Below are 25,935 nucleotides of genomic sequence, written 5' to 3'. Positions count from 1 at the left end.
CCAAAAAGAAACAGATTCACAGATATAGAGAACAAACTAGTTGTTACCACTGGGGAGAGGGAAGGCGGGAGGGGATTAAGAGGTACAAACTATTATGTATAAAACAAGCTACAAGTATATATTGTACAACACAGGGAATATAGCCAATATTTTATAACAACTATAAATGGAGTATAAACTTTAAAAATTGTGAATCACTATTTTGTACACCTGTAAGATATATTGTACATCAACTATACTTCCATCAAAAAAAAATGAGTGAGAGAGGGGTGGAGAAGCTGAAGCTCTAGCACATGCAAAAGCATGAGAAGGGAAAACTTCAGTCACTCTGTAGGGCTAGAGGGCCGAAGATCGATGTGCTGAAGAGACAGGCAGGAGCTGAATCCTGCAGAGCCCTGCTGATGAATTGGGATCTTTCCTGAGGATAGTGTGGGGCTATGGAAATTTTTCAGGCTGCAGCCAGCCACCAACATTTTGGCACTTTCTAAATCAGCCACTTTTTTTTTTTTTTTTTTTTTGCCATACGCAGGCCTCTCACTGCCGTGGCCTCTCCCGTCGCAGAGCACAGGCTCTGGATGCGCAGGCTCAGCGGCCATGGCTCATGGGCCCAGCCGCTCCGCGGCACGTGGGATCCTCCCGGACTGGGGCACGAACCCGCGTCCCCTGCATCGGTAGGCAGACTCTCAACCACTGCGCCACCAGGGAAGCCCCAGCCACATTTTTCATAGCATTAGCCAGCGACAATCAATTTTGTGATCATGATCCTGAGGCTGCTGAAGCACTGCCTAAGAAAGGCTCTGCTCTCAACATTGTAAATGAACTGTATTTCAATAAAAATTTTTTTAAAAATAAAATTAAACAATAAGAAAGGCTCTGTTCAGTGTTATCTACTTCTAGGGCCAAGGATATTTTATTTTATCCTCATTCTTTGAGAAGTGATCAATCCTTTGTTGGAGGGACCCCTGTCTTTTCTCTTTTATCTCTGAAAGTGTCTAGAACAATACATGGGCACCTCCAATTTGTCCAACCAGTAGCAAGTGATGAACTCACATAATGCATATTGGTAACTTCTAGTTATTTAAGACCATTAACAAAAACATTCTGGTGGAAAGTAGAAATGAGGGTGGGGACATAGACTTTATTGTATCAAGATGTTAAAAGGACAATTGCCCGTCGCATGTTTGTCAGAAGATAAACTTCGGTGTAACGGAGAGCTGTTCATTTTTATAACAAAACCAATTATAAAGCTCTTCCTTTTAGACCATGAAATGGCAGAGGGTTATTTCTGACTTCCGGTGACACAAAGTAAAATTAGCAATGGAACTGTATCCCCTTTCATTTGGAGGGGCAAGTGGGAGTGAAAAGAAAGCAGTGAATCACATGGAGGAATGTGGTCTGGGGGATGTACTTGGGGGAGCACAAATTCTGCCCAAAACAACAGTATTTTGATAGGTAGCCTTTGAACCCAGGCTCACTGATTCATTCATTCTTTCAGCAGCTCTTTACTGGGCCCCTCCAAATATGAGATGCTAAGTATACAATGGTGGGCAAAACAGACACCGTCTTTTTCTGTACTTCATGAAGATGACATTGAGGCAGGGGGAACAGGTTTTAAAGGAATAAGCACACTAAAAGGTATATAATAACAACTCATGATACGTGCTATGAACGAGGAGAAGGAAGACCCACTCTAGGCTGGGTTGGGGCTGGGGAAGGTCCTCCTGAGGAAGAGTCAGAGAAAGATAAGTAGGAAAAAGCCAGGACAAGACTGATGGGGAAAGGAGTCCAGACAGGGGGAGGCTCCATGCCAGGCCTCAGGGGGGAAGAGGTGGGTGAACTCAAGGAACAGAAGGAAGGCAAGGTGGATGGCAGAGGGGCCAGCAAGGGGGCTGAGGCCGGAGGAGTAGAGACCAAAATGAGGCCAGGAAGAAAAGATGGGAAATGATGAGGGCCTTCCAGTGATCCACACTTCTCTCTTCCAGCTCAGCACAGTCCAGGAATCCCAGTGGCATGTCAGGGAGCAATCACAGCTGAGGCTGGGGTGAGTGATACAGGTAGTAAAAGCACCCAGCAGCTCCCCCTATGTGTAGAGGTTGGGAGTGGCAGGAACGGGGAGGACATGGACAAGGAACAACGGAAAGAGAATGCTTGGGAGCCATGTTGACCAGGCTTTGACTCCAAGCTCCCAGTGTGGCCTTGCACAACCCAGATGCCTAGTCCATAAAATGCAGGTAACAGTACTCACCCTGAAGAGCTGTAGAAAGGATTGCATAAGGATGGGCAAAATGGGTGAAGGGGGTCAAAGGTGAAAAATTCCAATTATAAAATAAGTTAAGTCACAGGGATGGCACAGCATGGCAACTATAGTTACTAATACTATATTGCATACTTGAAAGTTGCCAAGAAAGTAGATTTTTAAAGTCTTTATCTTGGGCTTCCCTGGTGGCGCAGTGGTTGAGAGTCCGCTTGTCAATGCAGGAGATACGGGTTCGTGTCCCAGTCTAGGAAGATCCCACATGTCGCGGAGCGGCAGGGCCCGTGAGCCATGGCCGCTGAGCTTGCGCGTCCGCAGCCTGTGTTCCACAGTGGGAGAGGCCACAACAGTGAGAGGCCTGCGTACCGCAAAAAAAAAAAAAAAAAAAAAAAAAAAAAGAAGAGAGAAAAAGTTATCATCCCAAGGCTGGGGAGCTGACTTTTTTTGGTAACTACATATAGTGAAAGATGTGAACTAAACATTGTGTGATCATTTTGCAATGTATACAAATATCGAATTGTTACGTTGCGCACCTAAAATTAATATAATGTTATATGTCAATTACACCTCAAAAAAAGGAAAAACAAGACAAGGCTGCAGGATATAGCCTCCTGGCCCAGGGAGGGTGTTCAATAAATAGTTGTCGCTGTTTTTGTTGGGAAGAAAGGAGTTATTTGAAAGGCAAAAGAATCTACCAGGTGTCAGGACAAGACCTGGGGGTGGGGTGGGAGATTCTAGCAACAGCCGGGTTTCAGCTTGGGCACTTGTGCGTAGGTGTGAGGCCACCATCAGAGACAGCAGGATGGGGGATGGGGTGCACTTGCTGAGGGACTCACGCGAGGAAGCGAGGGGCGGTGCGCCGCTGGGGGCGGAGCAAAAGGAAGAAAGAGGCAGAGGGAAGCTCACCGAGCACAGGCGAGGTCCCAGGAGCGAACGCGGTAAGGGGACCACGGGCCCCGGGGTGGTCGCCAGGGACGGGCACGGGCGCCGGGGAGGCGGGAGCATCCGGGCTACAGCGGCGGCCGCGCGGGGAGGCGAGCTCGGCTGGGCGGGCGCCTGAGACGCGGCCTGTGAGGCGATCCTCAGCCCCGCGGATGAGCCCGCCTGGGGTGGGGGGCGGTGACAGCGGAAGGGATGGCGAGAGGGGATGGCCTCCTCTGCCCGCATTACTTCTGGGGTCCTCAGGACGGAGGTACTTGGCCTAGCATCGCCCCTTCCAACCCCTCCTCCCTGGCCCGGGCTCCAGCCGCGACCCTGGGATGGCGGCGGATTCCTGCAGGCTGATGGGGGTGCCCCCCAAAACCCCCGCTGGCCCTCTCCTACCAGAAAGTGCAGCGATCCCCCTCTGGCTGTGGGTCCGATCACACGCCCCACCCCCATCCTGCTGAGCGCCTCCCTCCCACTGCCCACCTGTCAGCACTCCTGCCGCCGCCAGCAACGGAGGAAGCAGAGGGACCCCAAACCAGACCTGGGCATGGGGTGAGGGCTGCACCCGGAACACGAGACCCTGAGAAGGCCTGCCTGGATGTGGACCAGTGACTAATTGGGTGTGAGGGGACTTGACCACCAAAGCTGTGTTGTGGTATCTTTGCTTCCAGATTTGAGGCAATGGCCTAACTAAGCAAAGATAATCTAATTTGCCCTTAGGTCAGCAAACACTTCCTGGAGGTCCTCAGGAAATAGAGCGCCCAGGGCTCTGACAGCTGCCCTTTACTGCTCACACACTCACTGTGTGCTTGTGCTGAGCTGTTGCTTATGGACCTCATCCCTCATCTTTGCAACAGCCCATCAAGGTCCATCACCTACACTTAGCAGGTGAGAAAGCTGAGGCACAGGCACTTTAAGTCACTTGCCCCAAAGCAAGGGCTAGCAAAGAGTAGAGTCAGGATCTGACTCTACTAGCAGGTCTGACCTGACACTAGACCTGACTCTAGCAGGTCTTTCTACCCTAGGGCATCACGCTGCCTCTACAGTAACATTAGGTGCTGAAAGTGAAACTTGGTACAAGTACGGCTCCCCTTGGCTTGTATTTCTGGCAGCTTAGTAGGAAACAGAATTGTGTATGATGAGAGGTTCATTTTGCATGGAAATCAGTGGTTGTCATGGAGTGCGGATCTGCAGAGTGCATTGGCCATTGGCAGGGCAGGCGGTGTGGTAGCGTTTGTGGTCCACCTGGACTATGCCCATTGTTGCAAAATCACTTTTCTCAGCCATGTGACACCAATGATTCACAATCCTCCTTGAGAAACTCCCTCCCCTTTGTATCAGCTATTCTTTCTCAGTCATCTCCTTGGCTTGTTTTTTTTTTTTTTTTTCCTCTTGTTGGTATTCCCTTGGCCTCAGTGTTCACATTCTCCAGTACTCGTTTTAGACAATTTTATTGATGTTTCCTACTTTGCCTATCATCTCAATGATGGCAACTCCCAAATTGATCTTTCCAGCCTACCCCTAATCTGTAACTCCAGACCCAAATCCTCAGATATTCTAATCCTTACTGGCTAATTGCAATGTATGCCCACAAGGCACCCAAATCCAATATTTCCAGGTACAAATTTATCATCTCTAGCCTTGCCACAAGGGTCTTGGTTCAGGTCTCTTCACATCCTTGCCTGGGCTATTATAGCACCTTCCAAACTGGTCTTCCTGCCCTCTTTTTTTTTTCTTTTTTAACATCTGTATTGGAATATAATTGCTTTACAATGGTGTGTTAGTTTCCGCTTTATAGCAAAGTGAATCAGCTACACATATACATATATCCCCCTATATCTTCCCTCCTGCATCTCCCTCCTTCCCACCCTCCCTATCCCACCCTTCTACCTGGTCACAAAGCAATGAGCTGATCTCCCTGTGCTATGCGGCTCCTTCCCACTAGCTATCTGTTTTACATTTGGTAGTGTATACATGTCCATGCCACTCTCACTTCATCCCAGTTTACCCTTCCCCCTCCCTGTGTCCTCAAGTCCATTCTCTACCTCTGCGTCTTTATTCCTGTCCTGACCCTAGGTTCTTCAGAACCTTTTTTTTTTTTAAGATTCCATATACATGTGTTAGCATACGGTATTTGTTTTTCTCTTTCTGACTTACTTCACTCTGTATGACAAACTATGTCCATCCGCCTCACTACAAATAACTCAATTTTGTTTCTTTTTATGGCTGAGTAATATTCCATTGTATATATGTGCCACATCTTCTTTATCCATTCATCTGCCGATGGACACTTAGGTTGCTTCCATGTCCTGGCTATCGTGAAGAGAGCTGCAATGGATATTGTGGTACATGACTCTTTTTGAATTATGGTTTTCTCAGGGTATATGCCCAGTAGTGAGATTGCTGGGTCGTATGGTAGTTCTATTTTTAGCTTTTTAAGGAACCTTCATACTGTTCTCCATAGTGGCTGTATCAATTTACATTCCCACCAACAGTGAAAGAGGGTTCACTTTTCTCTGCACCCTCTCCACCATTTATTGTTTGTAGATGTTTTGATGATGGCCATTCTGACTGGTGTGAGGTGATACCTCATTGTACTTTTGATTTGCATTTCTCTAATGATCAGTGATGTTGAGCATCCTTTCATGTGTTTGTTGGCAACCTGTATATCTTCTTTGGAGAAATGTCTATTTAGGTCTTCTGCCCGTTTTTTGATTGAGTTGTTTTTTTGATACTGAGCTGCATGAGCTGTTTGTATATTTTGGAGTTTAATCCTTTGTCAGCTGCTTCGCTTGCAAATATTTTCTCCCATTCTGTGGGTTGTCTTTTCGTCTTGCTTATGGTTTCCTTTGCTGTGAAAAAGCTTTTAAGTTTCATTAGGTCCCATTTGTTTATTTTTGTTTTTATTTCCATTTCTCTAGGAGGTGGGTCAAAAAGGATCTTGCTGTGATTTACGTCATAGAGTCTTCTGCCTATATTTTCCTCTAAGAGTTTATAGTGTGTGGCCTTCCATTTAGGTCTTTAATCCATTCTGAGTTCACTTTTTTTTCTTTTTTTTTTTTTTGCGGTACACGGGCCACTCACTGTTGTGGCCTCTCCCATTGCGGAGCACAGGCTCTGGACGTGCAGGCTCAGCGGCCATGGCTCACGGGCCCAGCTGCTCCATGGCATGTGGGAGCTTTCCCGGACCGGGGCACAAACCTGTGTCCCCTGCATCGGCAGGCGGATTCTCAACCACTGCGCCACCAGGGAAGCCCCTGCGTTCACTTTTGTGTATGGTGTTAGGGAGTGTTCTAATTTCATTCTTTTGCATGTCGCTGTCCAGTTTTCCCAGCACCACTTATTGAAGAGGCTGTCTTTTCTCCATTGTATACTCTTCCCTCCTTTATCAAAGATAAGGAGACCATATATGCGTGGGTTTATCTCTGGGCTTTCTATCCTGTTCCATTGATCTATATTTCTGTTTTTGTGCCAGTACCATACTGTCTTGATTACTGTAGCTTTGTAGTATAGTCTGAAGTCAGGGAGCCTGATTCCTCCCACTCCGTTTTTCTTTCTCAAGATTGCTTTGGCTATTTGGGGGTCTTTTGTGTTTCCGTACAAACTGTGAAATTTTTTGTTCTAGTTCTGTTAAAAATGCCATTGGTAGTTTGATAGGGATTGCGTTGAATCTGTAGATTGCTTTGGGTAGTATAGTCATTTTCACAGTGTTGATTCTTCTAATCCAAGAACATGGTATATCTCTCCATCTGTTCATATCATATTTAATTTCTTTCATCAGTGTCTTATAGTTTTCTGCATACAGGTCTCCTTTTTGTCTCCTTAGGTAGGTTTATTCCTAGGTATTTTATTCTTTTTGTTGCAGTGGTAAATGGGAGTGTTTCCTTAATTTCTCTTTCAGATTTTTCATCATTAGTGTATAGGAATGCAAGAGATTTGTGCATTAATTTTGTATCCTGTACTTTACGAGATTCATTGATTAGCTCTAGTAGTTTTCTGGTAGCATCTTTAGGATTCTCTATGTATAGTATCATGTCATCTGCAAACAGTGGCAGCTTTACTTCTTCTTTTCTGATTTGTATTCCTTTTATTTCTTTTTCTTCTCTGATTGCTGTTGCTAAAACTTCCAAAACTGTGTTGAATAATAGTGGTGAGAGTGGGCAACCTTGTCTTGTTCCTGATCCTAGTGGAAATGGTTTCAGTTTTTCACCATTGAGAACGATGTTGGCTGTGGGTTTGTCATATATGGCCTTTATTATGTTGAGGAAAGTTCCCTCCATGCCTATTTTCTGGGGGGGGGTTTATTATAAATGGGTGTTGAATTTTGTCGAAACCTTTTTCTGCATCTATTGAGATGACCGTATGGTTTTTCTCCTTCAATTTGTTATATGGTGTATCACATTGATTTGCGTATATTGAAGAATCCTTGCTTTCCTGGGATAAACCCCACTTGATCATTGTGTATTATCCTTTTAATGTGCTGTTGGATTCTGTTTGCTAGTATTTTGTTGAGGATTTTCGCATCTATGTTCATCAGTGATATTGCCCTGTAGTTTTCTTTCTTTGTGACCTCTTTGTCTGGTTTTGGTATCAAGGTGATGGTGGCCTCATAGAATGAGTTTGGGAGTGTTCCTCCCTTTGCTATATTTTGAAAGAGTTTGAGAAGGATCAGTGTTAGCTCTTCTCTAAATGTTTGATAGAATTCGCCTGTGAAGCCATCTGGTCCTGGGCTTTTGTTTGTTGGAAGATTTTTAATCACAGTCTCAATTTCAGTGTTTGTGATTGGTCTGTTTATATTTTCTATTTCTTCCTGGTTCAGTCTTGGAAGGTTGTACTTTTCTAAGAATTTGTCCATTTCTTCCAGGTTGTCCATTTTATTGGCATAGAGTTGCTTGTAGTAATCTCTCATGATCCTTTGTATTTCTGCAGTGTCAGTTGTTACTTCTCTTTTTTCATTTCTAAATCTATTGATTTGAGTCTTCTCCCTTTTTTTCTTGATGAGTCTGGCTAATGGTTTATCAATTTTGTTTATCTTCTCAAAGAACCAGCTTGTAGTTTTATTGATCTTTGCTCTTGCTTCCTTCATTTCTTTTTCATTTATTTCTGATCTGATCTTTATGATTTCTTTCCTTCTGCTAACTTTAGGGGGGTTTTTTGTTCTTCTTTCTCTAATTGCTTTAGGTGTAAGGTTAGGTTGTTTATTTGAGATGTTTCTTGTTTCTTGAGGTAGGATTGTATTGCTATAAACTTCCCTCTTAGAACTGCTCTTGCTACATCCCATAGGTTTTGGGTCATCATGTTTTCATTGTCATTTGTTTCTAGGTATTTTTTTATTTCCTCTTTGATTTCTTCAGTGATCTCTTGTTTATTAAGTAGTGTATTGTTCAGCCTCCATGTGTTTGTATTTTTTTACAGATTTTTTCCTGTAATTGATATCTAGTTTCATAGCCTTGTTGTCAGAAAAGGTACTTCATATGATTTCAATTTTCTTATATTTACCAAGGCTTGATTTGTGAACCAAGATATAATCTATCCTGGAGAATGTTGCATGAGCACTTGAGAAGAAAGTGTATTGTGTTGTGTTTGGATGGAATGTCCTATAAATATCAATTAAGTCCATCTTGTTTAATGTATCATTTAAAGCTTCTGTTTCCTTATTTATTTTCATTTTGGATGATCTGTGCATTGGTGAAAGTGGGGTGTTAAAGTCCCCATCTATGATTGTGTTACTCTCAATTTCCCCTTTTATGGCTGTTAGCATTTGCCTTATGTATTGAGGTGCTCTTATGTTGGGTGCATAAATATTTACAATTGTTACGTCTTCTTCTTGGATTAATCTCTTGATCATTATGTAGTGTCCTTCTTTGTCTCTTGTCATAGTCTTTATTTTAAAGTCTATTTTGTCTGATATGAGGATTGCTACTCAGCTTTCTTTTGATTTCCATTTGCATGGAATATCTTTTTCCATCCCCTCACTTTCAGTCTGTATATGTCCCTAGGTCTGAAGCAGGTATCTTGTAGATACCATAAATATGGGTCTTGTTTTTGTATCCATTCAGCCAGTCTATGTCTTTTGGTTGGAGCATTTAATCCATTTACATTTAGGGTAGTTATCGATATGTATGTTCCTATTAGCATTTTCTTAATTGTTTTGGGTTTGTTATTGTAGGTCTTTTCCTTCTCTTGTGTTTCCTGCCTAGAGAAGTTCCTTTAGCATTTGTTGTAGAGCTGGTTTGGTGGTGCTGAATTCTCTTAGCTTTTGCTTGTCTGTAAAGGTTTTAATTTCTCCATTGAATCTGAATGAGATCCTTGCTGGGTAGAGTAATCTTGGTTGTAGGTTTTTCCCTTTTATCACTTTAAATATGTCCTGCCACTCCCTTCTGGCTCGTAGAGTTTCTGCTGAAAGATCAGCTGTTAACTTTATGGCGATTCCCTTGTATGTTAATTGTTGCTTTTCCCTTGCTGCTTTCAATATTTTTTCTTTGTATTTAATTTTTTTTTTTTTTTTTTTTTTTTTTTTTTTTTTTTGCTGTACGCGGGCCTCTCACTGTCATGGCCTCTCCCGTTGCGGAGCACAGGCTCCGGACGCACAGGCCCAGCGGCCATGGCTCACGGGCCCAGCCGCTCCGCGGCATATGGGATCCTCCCAGACCGGGGCACGAACCCGTATCCCCTGCATCGGCAGGCGGACTCTCAACCACTGCGCCACCAGGGAGGCCCTGTATTTAATTTTTGATAGTTTGATTAATATGTGTCTTGGCGTGTTTCTCCTTGGATGTATCCTGTATGGGACTCTCTGTGCTTGCTGGACTTGATTGACTATTTTGGGACGTTTTCAACTATAACCTCTTCAAGAATTTCTCAGTCCCTTTCTTTTTCTCTTCTTCTTCTGGGACCCCTATAATTCGAATGTTGTTGCATTTGATGGTGTCCCAGAGGTCTCTAAGACTGTCCTCAATTCTTTTCATTCTTTTTTCGTTATTCTGCTCTGCAATAGTTATTTCCACTATTTTATCTTCCAGGTCACTTATCCATTCTTCTGCCTCAGTTATTCTGCTATTGAGTTCTTCTAGAGAATTTTAAATTTCATTTATTGTGTTGTTCATCCTTGTTTGTTTGCTCTTTAGTTCTTCTAGGTCCTTGTTAAATGTTTCTTGTATTTTCTCCATTCTGTTTCCAAGATTTTGGATCATCTTTACTATTGCTACACTGAATTCTTTTTCAGGTAGAATGCCTATTTCCTCTTCATTTGTTTGTTCTGGTGGGTTTTTACCTTGCTCCTTCATCTGCTGTGTGTTTCTCTGTCTTCTCATTTTGCTTAACTTACTGTGTTTGGGGTCTCCGTTTTGCAGGCTGCAGGTGCGTAGTCCCTGTTGTTTTTTGTGTCTGCCCGCTGTGGGTAAGTTTGGTTCAGTGGGTTTTGTAGGCTTCCTGGTGGAGGGGACTGGTGACTGTGTTCTGGTGGATGAGGCTGGATCTTGTCTTTCTGGTGGGCCGGACCGCATCTGGTGGTATGTTTTGGGGTGTCTGTGGCCTTATTATGATTTTAGGCAGCATCTCTTCTAATGGGTGGGGTTATGTTGCTGTCTCGCTAGTTGTTTGGCATAGGGTGTCCAGCACTGTAGTTTGCTGGTTGTTGAGTGGAGCTGGGTCTCAGTGTTGAGATGGAGATCTCTTGGAGAGCTTTCACCGTTTGATATTATGTGCAGCCTGGAGGTCTCCGGTGGACCAATGTCCCGAACTCAGCTCTCCCACCTCAGAGGCACAGGCCTGACACCCAGCCAGAGCACCTGTCAGCCACATGGCTCAGAAGAAAATGGAGAAAGAAAGAAAGATTGAAAGAGAAAAAGAAAGAAAAGAAAAAACGGTTATTAAAATAAAAGATAAAGAAAATTATTAAAAATTAAAAAGTAATTAAAAAAAAGAAAGAATAGAGCAACCAAACCAAAATGCAAATCCACCAATGATAACAAGTGCTAAAAACTATACTATAAAAAAAACAACAACAACAAAAAACGGACAGACAGAACCCTAGAACAAATGGTAAAAGCAAATCTATACAGACAATATCAGACAAAGAAGCATACACATACACACAAAAAGAGAAAAAGGAAAAAAATATATATATATTTTTTTAAAAAGAGAGCAGCCAAATGAATAAACAAATCTTCCAATGATAATAAACTCTAAATACTAAACTAAGATTAACATAAAACCAGAGACAAATTAGATGCAGAAAGCAAACCCCAAGTCTACCATTGCTCCCAAAGTCCACCTTCTCAATTTGGGATGATTCGTTGTCTATTCAAGTATTCCACAGATGCAGGGTACATCAAGTTGATTGTGGAGATTTAATCCGCTGCTCCTGAGGCTGATGGGAGAGATTTCCCTTTTCTCTTCTTTGTTCACACAGCTCCTGGGGGTCAGCTTTGGATTTGCCCTGCCTCTGCATGTAGGTCTCCTGAGGGCATCTGTTCTTGGCTCAGACAGGACGGGGTAAAAGTAGCAGCTGATTAGGGGGCTCTGGCTCACTCAGGCCGGGGTGGAGGGAGGGGTACGGAATGCAGGGCGAGCCTGTGGTAACAGAGGCTGGCGTGACGTTCCAACAGCCCCACAGACCCTCCTGAAAGCTTGAGTCTTGGTCTTTGGTGTCTTCAGACCTGACCAGAGAGAACAAGCCTTTCTTCCCTAGCACCGTGTGCATGCCTCTAGGGAAGCCCTTTGCATGTTGTATAACTGCTGACTTGTCTGTCTTCACCTGTGAGTTCTTTAGCACTGATTTTTTCTTATCCTTTGTATCCCTTGGCCTGGCACGTAATAGACAGTAAATACTTGTGTAGCTAATGACCTTGTAATGAATTGAAATTTTTTGAGGACAGTTTATAGGTCATAAAACATTTCACTGTGCCTCATGTGACATTTCACTCCACTCTTGCTCTGATCTGTCACCATTAGTCAGTTAATGTGTGTGTGTGTTGGTAGAGGAGGAGCATTAGAAAGTGAGTTTGCAGGTGGCTGGAGATGAAGGTTAATGACAAAATGAAAATAAGTCCGCCAAATAGGGGAGTTGATCCTAAGGGTGTTTTTACAGTTGACATAAATGTTCAGTCATGGCATGGTGACTGTCTTCTACTTTCCTTAGACATCGGGTCAAATGAGGAAGCTGAGTCCACTCAACTAGAAGAGAAGCAAAGACAAAGTCATCATGGCTTCCGTGTCTACACATGAAAACCAAGATAAAGGTCTCCATTTGCCACCACCAAGCAAGCAGGTATATTTCTAATTTGAAAGTCTGCCATCTGAAAGGAACATCATACAGGACTTCCCTTAAACCTCATCCTTGATCAGTCATCTTAGTTTTTTCAGTCTGGCACTTTGTAGGATGGGTTCAGGGAAAATAGAATGGGAAGGAAAGTGTGTTTTTGGCTTCCTTGAAAAGGAGCCTTTTAAATTATTTATAAAATCCTTTCTTTACTCTTCCCTGTTTAGAAATCAGCTTAACTAACTCGTCCATAGGTTGTCAGTGACTGAAGAGGTTTCCTTTACCAGAACAAAACTCTTAATTGAATCTAACAGAATGCTACAGGATGCATGTTTTTTCATTTCTGTTATCAAGGCTGATCATACTAAGGATATGCTGCTGACAGGTGTTCCTGTTTGGGATGGCAGAGTCCTTAACTACTAAATTAGCCATCAGATTGAGAACCCCAGTATTAGCAGGGACACAGTTTTTCAACTTCTTGAGAACGAATACTGTTTGTTTCGGGGACACATAACTGAAGAAAAGAGAAAGTATTGTGATGGGATAATAGAGTTCATGTTCTCTGGAGTCAACTTTTTCAAGCTAAAAATGTGTTATGGAGATGATATTTAAGGAGCAAAGTTTAGGAGAGGCAAATAGACAAATGATATCACATCATAAGGAATTTAGACACCCGAGTTGCCTCTGTGAAATGGAGAACCATAAAACATTTATGGTTCTACCGAAAAGGATCCCCAGAGCTCCCTGGGGACACTGCGGGAGCTTCAGTCTTGACTGCAGGACTCACAGCAGTTGTGATAATTGGGGTCCCTGACCATGGATGTGTATATGTGTGTGTGTGTTTCGCGGGAGGAGAGGGAGGGAAGTGTTTCTTATTTCTGCCACAGCCACAGGCAGAACCAAGAAGTATTTACACTGGGATGAGGGGGAGTGCTTGCTGAGCTAACGTAAGTGGTGTGTGAGAACAGATTCTTCCCTGGTCACTGTGACTCACCCTGACCACCACTTCCGTGTGCTGTGCTATGGGGAGTTGTAGAGGAAGAAGAGGGAGGTTGCCTGCTTGGGCTGTTTGTAGAGCTCTGAAGGCACAGGTGCCACAGGATCCTTGCATGTCACCATCATGCGCGTAAAGTGCTTGGCACAGTGCCTGGCCTGTGCGTGAGTGCTCAGGAAATAGTGATCACCATCCACATTGACATCTACTACAAACAAAGAGTCAAAAAAGAACATTTGCAAAATCAGCAAGGTGAACTTCAAAAGCCATGGAACTGCACCTCAACAAGAAAAACACTAAAACTCCAAGAGATGAATGGCAGAGGACCTACATAAGTAATTCACAAACAAGGAAATAGCAGTGTGACTTAAGGAAAAAATTAAATTTGTTTCTAAAAAACAAATGAACCACCCACAGAATGGGAAAAATTATTTATAAATCATACATCTGATAAGGGTCTAGTATCCAGAGTATATAAAAAGCTCTTACAACTCAATAACAAAAAGACAATCCAACTGAAAAATGAGCAAAGGGCTTGAATAGGTGTTTCTCCAAAGAAGATATATAAATAGCCAATATTTAGATGAAAAGATGCTCAGTGTCATTAGTCATTAAGGAAATACAAATCAAAACCACCATTTCACAATCACTAGCATGACCACAGTCAAAAACAGAAAGAATTTAGTTTATTTAGTTTAAATAAATTGAATAATTTATATTAAAAGCATTTAAAGTGCTAACTTTAAAAAAAGAAACAACACATGTGGGTTCAGTCCCTGGTCAGGGAACTAAGATCCCATAAGCCAGATGGCAGAGCCAAAAAAAAGAAACAAAACAGAAAATAACAAATGTTGACAAGGATGTGGAAAAATTGGAAACCTCCTACATTGTTGGTGGGATTAGAAAATGGTGCAGCTCATGTGCAAAACTCAAAAAGTTAAACGTAGAGTTGCAGTATGGCCCAGCAGAGCTGAAAACAAAAACTTGTGCAGGAATGTTCATAGCAGCATTATTCACAATAGCCAATGGTGGAAACAATCCAAATGTCCATCAGTGGATGAATGGAGAAACAAAATGTGTTACATTCATACAATGGAATATTATTGAGCCATAAAAAGAAATGAAATACAGATACATGTTACCACGTGGGTGAATCTTGAAAACATTATGCAAAGGAAAAGAAGCCAGCCACGAAAGGTCACATGCTGTATGATATTGTTTGTACGAAATATCCAGAATAGGCAAATCCAAAAGGCAGATTAGTGGTTGCTAGGCAGTTGGAGAGAGGAGGGAATGAGGACAGACTCCTTAATGGGTATGGAATTTCCTTTTGGGGTGATGAAAAAGCTCTGGAACTAGATAGCAGTGATGGCTGCACACATTGTAGACGTACTGAATGCCATGAATTGTATACTTTAAACTGGTTAAACACAACATTGTAAAACAACCATGTTCCAATATAAAATTTAAAAAAAATAAAGTGTATGGGAGGATGAAAAAATATATAAAATGGTAACTATTATGTTATGTGTATTTTACCACAATAAAAAATTAATGAGTCACTGAACAAGAAAAGATTACAACCGAGGTCTAGTTGCAGGGATTGCCTCAACAGAGAAGGACAGTCTGGCTGAAGACTACATAATAGAGATGCTCAAACACATTAGTTATCAGACAATAAAATATTGCTTTATACCTATTAGACTGTTAAATTTTAGAAAACTGGATAATGCCAAGTGTTACAAAATCCTTTCTTTACTCTAACCTGCTTAGAATCCAGCTTAACTAGCTCTTATGCGGTTCTTAGGCATATAGCGGAATGTTCACACGCTGCTGATGGGAGTGGATGCTGGTGTAGCCACTGTGGAGAGCACTCTCGCAAGACTTTGTTCAACTGGAATATGCATGCCCTGTATTTTACTTCTAGATACATATCTGAAAAGTGTTCTCATGTGGGTCTGTAAGGGGACATTTGGAGATGGGGACTCGGAAGCATCCTGGAGAATCATGCCGCAGTTAGAAACAGTGGACTAGATAAATATAGCAACATGGATAGATCTGAAAAGCATAGAGCTGAGTTGAAAACATTTTTTCAAATAAAACTAAATGTATAAAACAATGCCATTTGCATTAAAAATGCAGGCACCCAAAACAATGAACATTTTGCAAGCATATATACAAACAAAAGATCCACATTAAACGCAGAATGGTGGTGATGGGCAGAGAACGAGGATGGAGAATGTGGGTGAGAGTAAGTGAATAACTACATACATACCTACAAAAGGGGAGGATAATAAAAGATGAGAGTTAGTCCAGATTGTAGCATATCAACATGATAAAAAAAAGTACTGTAGAACTAATAAAAATAATGTCAACCATGTCAATAGTTCCCCCAGATATTATGTGCAGACCATTTATAAATGTGTTTAAAAAAAACTGTTAAGATAAAAAGTAAAGTATGTAGAAAAATAAAAAGCAGTCTGCTGATGCTTTTTAGACTCTAGTTTCTCACAGTCTAAAAATGCTTACAGAAGTATAAATAGGTAGATTGGAATACAGATCTATAAATAGATAACTTGTAATACTGCTCTGAGTGTGATCCCAGATGTGTAAATATTATGCTGTAGGGGAAGTCTCTCTCTTCACCCAGGAGATCTTGAACTGGGTCTTAAGAAGACCAGGTAGGCAAAGGGAGTGAGTGTCATTGCAGGGACAGGGACTGAATGGACAGAGGCTGGAAGTAAGAAAGAAAATGTGACCTCAGCAGTAATGCATTCTGACCAGATATCTGCTTCATGCTCACTAGTCATTGAATCACTCTGCTTCTCCACCTGTGATTCTTTTCTTGCTTAAGTCCATCCAGCGTTCACAGCTGGAAAGCACTGGCTGAAACTGGCCATTGCTCAGTGCTGGCAGCCGGGACAGAACGCACACTGTGTGACCAGAGTGAAGAGACCTCCTTGCCCTCTTCTAGGGAAGACGGAGCAGATGCTCTTCTGATGATTTCAGTCAAGTCATCATGTAACTTTCCTTGCAGAGTCTGTTGTTTTGTCCAAAATCAAAACTGCACATCCACAAATCAGAGATTTCAAAGATGATCCGGGAATGTCAAGAAGAAAGTTTCTGGAAGAGAGGTAATTGCATCCCTCTTAATCTTTGTTAACACTGTATTTGCTGCAATAAACTGCCTAATATCATATTAGAATTATGGTATTGATTTATTTTTGAGCAGGGACTTTGCATAATTCCCTGAAGACACTGATGCCTGAGGCTGCTTGGAATTTAAATTCATGTTGAGACCCTTTTAAGTTCAGGAATAATATCTGACTTAGGAGCTGTTTACCCCCCTTAGCAAAAAGTGATGCACACCTAACACTTTCTTTCATGTGACCGAGAACGTGTACCAAGAGTGTTATTTAGAATTTCTTGAAAGAGTAGACTTTCCACAATTCCACTGGACTCTAACCTTCCTCAAGTTCAGGTTCATTGCTCCCTCCCAGAGCCAAGCACACTGCTTCACATATAAAAAGTACCTATTAAATATTCGTGGAATGAATGAAGAGTGGAAGCATTCTGTTAATACTCCCCTTACAATGTCTTGAAGTAACCTTTTCTGCCAAGTCTCTTCCTCTTTCTGGGCCTGCTTTATATGAGACAAGGGTGTGAACTGAGGCTGTGCATTAAGGTCCCGTTTAATTTTAAAAATTCATGACTTGTCACTTGAAAATTTCATAATAGAGCCTATAGATATAGTCCCAATATTGCTGGCATAGGGATAATTTTACTTTGAAATACTCATTTTGATTTCTTAAATCATTCAAATCCAGCATCAGTTGTTTTTGGAAGTAACACTCCTTAGAAGTTGATGTTCACTGTTCATTACTTCTTATTGATTGTGCTGCTAGAAATTTTCTGACAACTTATGAGTGAGTAATTTATTTAATCCCTAGTAGTTGAACATTTCAGTATGACCGATTTGCCTACCATCAGGTAGATAGCTCTGAGTGGAAAAATTGGTTGCTATTTGATTTGTCTTGGTTACTAGGAAGAGCTAGCAACCAAGACAAATCAAATAGCAACCAATTTTTTTTTATCACTTCTCTGTGCTTTGGGAAGAAGTCATTTGACACATTTTGACAGAAGTAGAAACTGCCTTTTCTGGACTAACTTGCCTGTTTAGAGAAAAAAATCATCTCTAAACATGGCCCATGTTTACCTCGAATGTAGTAATCTTCAGAAAATAAACGTATCCAAATTGTGTGACAAAATGTCATAAAAGACAAAAGCAGGGAACTATAGTAGATAGGGTGTGCAGTTTATCGTCCTCTTTTTTTAACTTTCATGCAGGATTGAAAATTTCATTCACTTTGTTATAAAGCAGAAACTAATAAAAAAAATTAAAAAATAAAAAAAAAGAAAATTTCAAAATGTATAGCGAATGGAAACTCCCAAATTCCCCAGCTCTGCGCACACACATGAAGATGCCTGTGTTGTATGTAGTGATCAGAATCCTGTGCGTGGTGGGTCTCAGAGACGGAGTGGCAGGGGGTCTAGGTTTTGTCACGTTAATGCTGAGCATTAGGTTGAGTGCCTGGGGCAGACCCCAAGAAAATTCTCCATGCGGTGCTTAATATTTGTCAAATTAGTAAAATAAAAAATGACTAAAATCTCACTGCCAAAGCAGGAAGAGAAAACACTCAGAGTAATTCTCCCTCATTCTTCTAGGTGAGGTGCCAAGTTTTAAAATACCAATACTGAAGGGCGTTTCTGTTTTACAGCTCTGCCTTTTTCTCTTGTAAGCATGCTTGTCACCCAAGGACTGGTCCACCATGGTAAGATTCAGTATTTGGTACATAGTTTAACTTAAGAGAATCCAGTTTTCTGTGGTCCTCCTGGTGGTTTTTGGTACTTGGCATTTATTTTTTGGTGAAGAATTTGTTTATGCAGGCTTTTGCCTGTTTCTAGCCTACGTCCCCAGCTCTCCCTCCCATAGATGTCCTATTTCCTGGAATGAGTGACCGTGACAAAGAGAAATTAAATTTGCAGTTGGAATTAAGGTCATTAATCAGTTGACCTTAAAAATAGGGAGATTATTCTGGACTATCCAGATGGACCCAATATAATCAAAAGGGTCCTTGAAAGTGAGAGTGGATCAGAAGACAGAACCAGAGAGATGGCAGCATGAGAAAGACTCAGCTCAACATTCCTGAGTTTGAAGATGGAGGAAGGGGCCATGAGTCAAGCAATGAGTGGCCTCCAGAAGCTAGAAAGGAAGAAACCTTAGAGCCTTCAGAAGGGCTTGCAGCTCTGTTGATGCCTTGACGTAGCCCTGTACTATGATCTGGATATTTGTATTCCCCCGCCCACCCCAAATTCACATATTGGAATTCTAAAGCCCAAGGTGATGCTATTAGGAGGTGGGGCCTTTGCAGGTGATTAGGGCATGAGGGTGGAGCCCTCATGAAGGGGGTTAGTGCTTTTACAAAAGAAACCCCACAGAGGGCCCTGGCCCCTTCCACCATGTGAGGATACAATGAGAAGTCAACCATTGCCAGCACTCGGATCTTGCACTTCCAGCATCCAGAACAGTGAGAAATAAATGTCTGCTGTTTATAAGCCACCCAATCTGTGGTATTTTGTTATAGCAGCTCGAATGGACTAAAACATCCAGTGAGACCCATTTTGAGCTGCTGACCTCCAGAACTGTAATGTATTAACTTTGTGTGGGTTTTTTGGGGGGTTTTTTTTGGCCGCGCTACATGGGGTCTTAGTTCCCTGACCAGGGATCAAACCCGTGCCCCCTGCAGTGGAAGCGTAGAGTCTTAACTACTGGACCGCCAGGGAAGTCCCAAATCTGTGTTGTTTTAAACCACTGAGTTTGTAGTAATTTGTTACGGCAGCCCCGGGAAGCCATTGCAGTGCCTGTCTCTGTACCAGGGTCCCTGTGTCTCCTAGGGCCTTGGTATATGGTTAGACAGATACTTGCCTGCACAAGGGTGCTCCAGGGAAGAGGTAAATGGGGCTGAAATTCACCCAAGCTCTGAACACCAAGCCATTTATCCTGGAGAGAGGCTGCATCTGCCTCAGGAGGGGCACCCGTGTACAGCAGATCATGAGGACTGGCAGCCACCCTGCATCACCCACATAACCTCTCCGTGCCTCTTAGCACTGTCCATTGTGTTCCCCTCTATTCCTCATTCCTTGCTCTCTTCTTTCTCCCCGACTCTATCCAACCAGAGAACCTATAAGCATTGCTTAGTCCCCAGACAGCAGGAAGGCACCTGACCCTGTGGAAGCCCATTATACTGAACACTGCTGATTACTAGGATTTTAGAGAGTACTTGTACCCAGCAAACATGAAGGAAGATGTTTAGCTCTTTTGGGGTCTGAAAGACCACATGTCATATATCTAGAAGAATCTCATTTCATTCAGTATTATTGTTGTCTTTAAAGTTGATTTATTAAATATGATTTCATTTTTATAACTTGAAGATAGTCTTTTTGTGGAAATATATTAGTGATAAGCCTTTTTCAGAACATTTTTGACACAGAAAAAAAATATGGCCATGACATCTATGTATAGGGATTATGTTTTATGAATATTAAACTACTTGCTCAAAATCTACCGTCTCTTACATCTGTACAAATATATATTTAAAAAATTTTTTATTTTATTTTATTTTGATTTTCTCTTTTTTGAAAATATTTATTTATTTATTTGTTTATGGCTGCATTGGGTCTTGGTTGCTGCACGCGGGCTTTCTCTAGTTGCAGAGAGCAGGGGCTACTCTTCACTGCGGTGCATGGGCTTCTCACTGTGGTGGCTTCTCTTATTGCAGAGCACGGCCTCTAGGCACGCAGGCTCAGTAGTTGTGGCACACAGGCTCAGTAGTTGTGGCTCACGGGCTCTAGAGCACAGGCTCAGTAGCTGTGGTGCACAGTCCTAGTTGCTCCGCAGCATGTGGGATCTTCCTGGACCAGGGCTCGAACCCGTGTCCCCTGCATTGGCAGGCGGATTCTTAACCACTGCACCACCAGGGAAGCCTTGTACAAATATATTTTTCCAGGTTGTGTATTACTTTTCTACAAATTTCCACAAACATAGTGGCTGAAAACAATACAAATTTATTAGCTTGCAGTCTTGAAGGTCAGAAGTCCAAAATGGGTCTTTCTGAGCTGAAATCAAAGTGTCAGCAGGGCTGCATTCCTTTCTGGGAGCTCTAGGGCTTCCTTTCCCTTTCTAGCTTCTGGAACCCACCCACATTCCTTGGCACATGGTCCCTTCCTCTGTCTGCAGAGCCAGCAACGTGGAGCCAAGTTCCCATACTGCCATCTGTCTGGTTCTGTCTCTGAATCCTTTTTCCACATTCAGGGTCATCGTGATTACATTGGGCCCACCCAAATAGTCCAGGATAATATCTCTATTTTAAAGTCATGATTTAGCCACCTTAATTCCTTAATTCCATGATTTAGCCACCTTAATTCCATTTTCCACCCTAATTCCCTTTTGTTGTATAAGGTAATGTATTCACAGTTTCTGGGGATTGGGATGGGAACATCTGTAGGAACATCCATTATTCTGCCCACCATAGGTGGAAAATGCTTTCATTTTAAAATTATGATTATAAGCAACTATACTCCAATAAAAATGAATTTTAAAAAATCTTAAAAACAACAAACAAAAATAAATAAATAAAACTGTGATTATATATACTGTGAATCTCTAAATTGAAACTCTGTGTTGAGTTACTTTAAAAGGGGAGAGGGCAATGACTAATTACCTAAGAACTAAGTTGTTATCTCCACCTTGCCTTGATATCTTTAAATACATCATGAATTGTCTGTTTCATGTTCTTTTTCTATACATTAAAGCCATTACTTGTTACTTGCCAAAAATGACTACTATTTGAGAGTTAAATTCAATCAAGATTTGAATTATCTCTTTTAAGATCATCTCTTTAGATTAAGAATCTGTGTATATCTTAAACCCTGAAGACTTCTTTATACTTTATAAATTTAAATAAGTTATAAAATGAAATAATAATGCATTTATACATTACTTCTTAGGTTATTTAGCAGCTAATCCAAGATTTGGATCATTGCCTAAAGTTGCACGTAAGTCATAGAAGGAAAAAAAAGTTTCATTTTTTTAAAAAGAAGATGTTTATAGCAACTGGAGATAGGAATGTCCAGGTTAACCAAATTGCCTGTATTGACTCTCCGAAAAACCAGTCTCCATTTTTTGCCACCTTGCAGTTTTTAGTTCGTTCGATACTTTCTGATGGAAAGCTGAGCAGTAGGGACTTCACCTTCGTCCTCTCTAAAGCATGGACTAGGAGGGCCTGGCAGGATAACAAGAGGACATCGACAGCAGAGTCTCTGAATGATAGCTCCATGAGAGATTTAAATTTTCTTCTTTTGGCCAGTCTTTTCCAAATATTTTCTATAACGGACATAACAAACGAATAGTTTTTTCAAATCAGGGCTTTCCAATAGTACATTTACCGTAAACTTAGGGTTTCACCTTCTTATACTGGTTATCCATAGACCTTTTATGTAGACAGAGGACGTATTCCGGTTTACGATCTGAAACCTCATTCCCAGAAAGAATAGCAGGTCGAAAATGTCTTCCATGGTTCTGCCTCGTGACCTTCCTCCCTGACACGCAAGATGGACTGCAGCTCCCCATACTCCGTTCCATAAAGAAAATTAAGGGGCTCTTCTACACAGTGATTTGGAGGCTACCTAGAGCCACAACCCAAGTCCCATCTCCCCCTCCCCATGGCTTCAGAGATTTGTCTGCCAGTTGGGCCTCCCTCTGGCTGCCCGTGTCTGGGCATCACCCTTGCTTGCTCTATCCTGGCCCTTCTACCTCCAGTTCAAAACTGAGGAGATCAAAAGTCTCCAGTTCCCAATCCTGCTCTTTAATAGGGAACTTCATTCCCAGAGATTTTGTTCATTGATTCATCAAGGTACTTTTGATATAAGAATTACTGCTGTTAATAAAGTTCTAGAAGACCATTAATGGAGGAGATTCCAAACCTTTAAATTATTTATCTTTCCTAACCTGCTCTTACAGTTGCTGGTATCTTGGGATTTGGCCTTGGAAAGGCATCATACATAAGAGTATGCCAGAGTAAATTCCATTCCTTTGAAGGTCAGCTGCGTGGGGCTGGTTTTGGTCCAGGGCATAACAGGTTTGTACTCTGCTTTTTTTTTTTTTTTTTTAAATAAATATATTTATTTATTTTTGGCTGCATTGGGTCTTTGTTGCTGCGTGCAGGCTTTCTCTAGTTGCGGCGGGCGGAGGCTACTCTTCGTTGCAGTGCGCGGGCTTCTCATTGCGGTAGCTTCTCTTGTTGCGGAGCACGGGCTCTAGGCACATGGGCTCAGTAGTTGTGGCTCGTGGTCTCTAGAGCATAGGCTCAGTAGTTGTGGCACATGGGCTCAGTAGTTGTAGCGCACGGGCTTAGTTGCTCCGCGGCATGTGGGATCTTCCCGAACCAGGGCTCGAACCTGTGTCCCCTGCATTGGCAGGTGGATTCTTCACCACTGTGCCGCCAGGGAAGCCCTATACTCTGTTTGATTAAGGGATTATAATAAAGATAATTATTAAAAAGTAAATGAAAGATCATTCACCATTTACAATATTAAAATAGTTTTTAACATTCATATGTTGAAAAAAACCTCAAAGTTTGAGTTGTTGCTATTCAACTTCAATAATAATTATGATTTATCTGGGTTACCTATTTCATTTGCTCACCAAACATTTAGTAAGTACCTACTATGTTCAAAGCATTGTACTAAAGAATGCCTTGATCAGCAGACACAGCTTCTACCGTCATGGGGTTACGCAAATTTAACCAGGGCTCTTGACTTCAGGACTTCTCAGAGCCTTTACTATATTAATATAAATCATGATTCTCATTAGGGGATACAAGCAGTAGGACTCTGGAGTAAGTGGCATTACCTCTGCTGTTAGAGTCGCTGGGATCAAAAGGGGTTCTAACTGCTAACTTACTAAGCTGCATGACCTTGGACAAGTTTCTTAAACTCTCAAGTCTTCAGTTTTCTCATTTGTATAATATGGTGATCAGAATTTTTTTCATGGTATTGTGTAAGGAATAGAAATGATTTTTCATGACACTCGGTGAGAGCTCAGTAAATAATAGCTATTTCTATCATGGTATTATAAGACTAGTGTTGGGGACACCTTTCTCTAAAGAGCCCTTACTTGTCACAGTGGATTCTGTTTGCAATGCAGCACATGGTGAAAACAACATTGGACGAGAAAATCATTAATGGCCTTTTTGTGGAAGAAATTCGGGGAGTCTGAAACCAAGAAACAGCTCTGATAATTCCTGAAAAAAATTAGGCTTGAGAACTTTAGCATAGAAAATACCTCTAAATAATCTAAAATATGATACAAATGAATTTATTTACAAAACAGAAACAGACTCACAGACATAGAAAACAAATTTATGGTTACCAAAGGGGAAAGGGGGCGGGGATAAATTGGGAGTTTGGGATTCACAGATACACACTACTATATATAAAATAGATAAACAACAAGGTCTTACTGTATAGCACAGGGAACTATATTCAATATCCTGTAATAAACCATAATGGAAAAGAATATGAAAAGAATATATATAAACGTATGTATACATATAACTGAATCACTTCGCTGTACACCAGAAACTAACACAACATTGTAAATTAGCTATACATCAATTAAAACTTAAAAAAAAATCTCTAAATAATATTGTGTTCAGACTAGAGCTTCCAGTGTCAAAGTACAAACCAACATTTTTGCTTCTATTTTAGGCACTGCCTGCTTACCTGTGAGGAATGCAAAACAAAGCATGGACTAAATGAGGGAAGTTCACAGCCTTCGACTTCCTAAACTCTGTCTGTGGGTTTTGAAGTTTCTAAAAACATCTGAATTTGTACACCTTTAAAATGTCAAATGTACTTTAAAATAATTTACTCATAGTAGAACAGAAACATTGTGATTCACTCTATTGAAATGCTTTCGCGGTTGATTCTCCATTTAATTGAGCATTCCATGTTTTTCTGTTGTTTAAGAACATGTTGGAAGCATTCATACACCAAAAGAAATTCTGTTGCACTCTTACTTGCTTACAGCTAAATAAAAGAATTTAGAGTCTTCTCTGATTCACCCCATCCATTCTTTCACTCTGCTTTTGTTCAGGGTTTTAAGATCCCTGATGGAGGATAGGAATGAATGTTGAGGAGCTTGGGAATCATGCCCCAGTGTGTGTGTGTGGACGTAGAAATACAGGGCAAGGACTGTGACTATGGGAAGTGCTTTCTGAAATGTAGGGGCCAAGATTTTTTAATGAAAAATGTTTCATTTTAAAGAGTCACAATATGAATCAACTGTCCTTTTGATGACCTCGGTGACTTTATGTCTCCTCGGTATGGTGAAGTTTTAGAAAAGCCCATTGTTTTAGGTTCCTTGCTTAGCTAATGGATATATGCTCATGGTCAGCTCTCAAGAACTGTGTTCTTTTATATTCTGCTGGTGGCCTAAAAGAAAAAACACAACTTCCCAAAATGTCCCTCAGGAACAGTTTACGTAATTCTGGGAGGACTCACTGGAAGAATTAATTCAGAGAATGATAAACTTCAGGGCTTTAAGGGAGCTCAGAGGCTGCCAGTCCAACCCCAAGAGTTGCATTCCTCTTCTCCTGCCAGGTTTTTTGCATGAAAACAAACTCTTCCACTGGGGACCTTTTGTCTTTATGACAGATTGTCTGAGCCCTACATGAAAACTTCTCTTGCATCTTTGCATTTTCTCAGGAAAATACTTTATATATGTTTCACCATTTATATACTGTGTGTGTGTGTGTACTCGTTTGCATTTTACTTACATCTTGAAACCTGTACCAAGGAGGTAAAAAGGGAAAACTTATTGAAAGTTAATGCTTGATATATATTTTATTTTCTGTATCAAAAATATTTGCAAGTTTTTATTTTTACATGAACATTATGTGTATGAAATGGAGTAATTTTGACCAAGTCTCTTTTTATATTACATATCCTGGTTCCCGTCGATAAAGTTCTATTTCTGTAAATCAGAACGCAGAGCCAATATCCTAGCTTCTTGGATGCAGTTTAACTTCTGGCTCCAACAACTAGCAATTGGTGACTCTGTGTTATCTCAGCTATTGCAGAAATTCAGAATTGGGCACTTTTATTTCCTGCGTTCCAGAAGATGATTTCCCAGGGATCAGAACATTTTCACATTGGTAAGCACAGCAAGTCAATGTTAAAACCCATCTTGGGGTAGTGGGGAAAGACGAATCTATTATTGTTAAAAGGGAACATTGTTTTTAACTGCTGACATCTTCCTAGTCATTCTGACTCCAATTGGGTTTATGGTTTGGGCTCTCTGATTTTCCTAAGGGGATAAGTTTTAATTAAAGCAGTTTATCGCAGTGATCTTAGTGCGAAAGAAAATCAGTCAAGGAA

The 25,935-nt window shown here is 41.4% G+C and overlaps 1 protein-coding gene across 3 annotated transcripts; it reads left to right on the top strand.

Annotated features, from left to right (window-relative positions):
- Nucleotides 1-3,109: 3,109 nt before the first annotated feature.
- OCIAD2 (OCIA domain containing 2) lies at nt 3,110-24,609 on the top strand. Of its 3 annotated transcripts, XM_082608889.1 has the most exons (7): nt 3,110-3,192; nt 12,324-12,452; nt 16,475-16,571; nt 18,216-18,269; nt 21,505-21,552; nt 22,517-22,634; nt 24,265-24,609. In XM_082608889.1, exons 2-7 carry the CDS (start codon nt 12,387-12,389, stop codon nt 24,341-24,343), a joined length of 462 nt encoding a protein of 153 aa, XP_082465015.1. In that variant the 5' UTR covers nt 3,110-3,192; nt 12,324-12,386; the 3' UTR covers nt 24,344-24,609. The 3 variants fall into 3 exon arrangements, with proteins under 3 accessions (XP_082465015.1, XP_082465016.1, XP_082465017.1); XM_082608890.1 differs by lacking the exon at nt 18,216-18,269; XM_082608891.1 differs by lacking the exons at nt 3,110-3,192; nt 12,324-12,452 and having other exon boundaries at nt 16,500-16,571; nt 18,163-18,269.
- Nucleotides 24,610-25,935: the final 1,326 nt, after the last annotated feature.

This window comes from Mesoplodon mirus (assembly GCF_964341445.2).
Source record: "Mesoplodon mirus genome assembly, chromosome: 2".
NCBI lineage: Eukaryota > Metazoa > Chordata > Mammalia > Artiodactyla > Ziphiidae > Mesoplodon > Mesoplodon mirus.
Note: the sequence above shows the minus strand (reverse complement) of the source record. Positions and strands in the feature narration are given on the sequence as shown.

Bases quoted from the DNA above. Each gene is read 5' to 3' on its own strand.
- OCIAD2 (XM_082608889.1), top strand. From the start codon at position 12,387: ATGGCTTCCGTGTCTACACATGAAAACCAAGATAAAGGTCTCCATTTG. The intron at 12,453-16,474 runs GTATATTTCTAA...CTTTCCTTGCAG, and splicing joins TGCCACCACCAAGCAAGCAG to AGTCTGTTGTTTTGTCCAAA. The intron at 21,553-22,516 runs GTAAGTCATAGA...CTGCTCTTACAG, and splicing joins ATCATTGCCTAAAGTTGCAC to TTGCTGGTATCTTGGGATTT.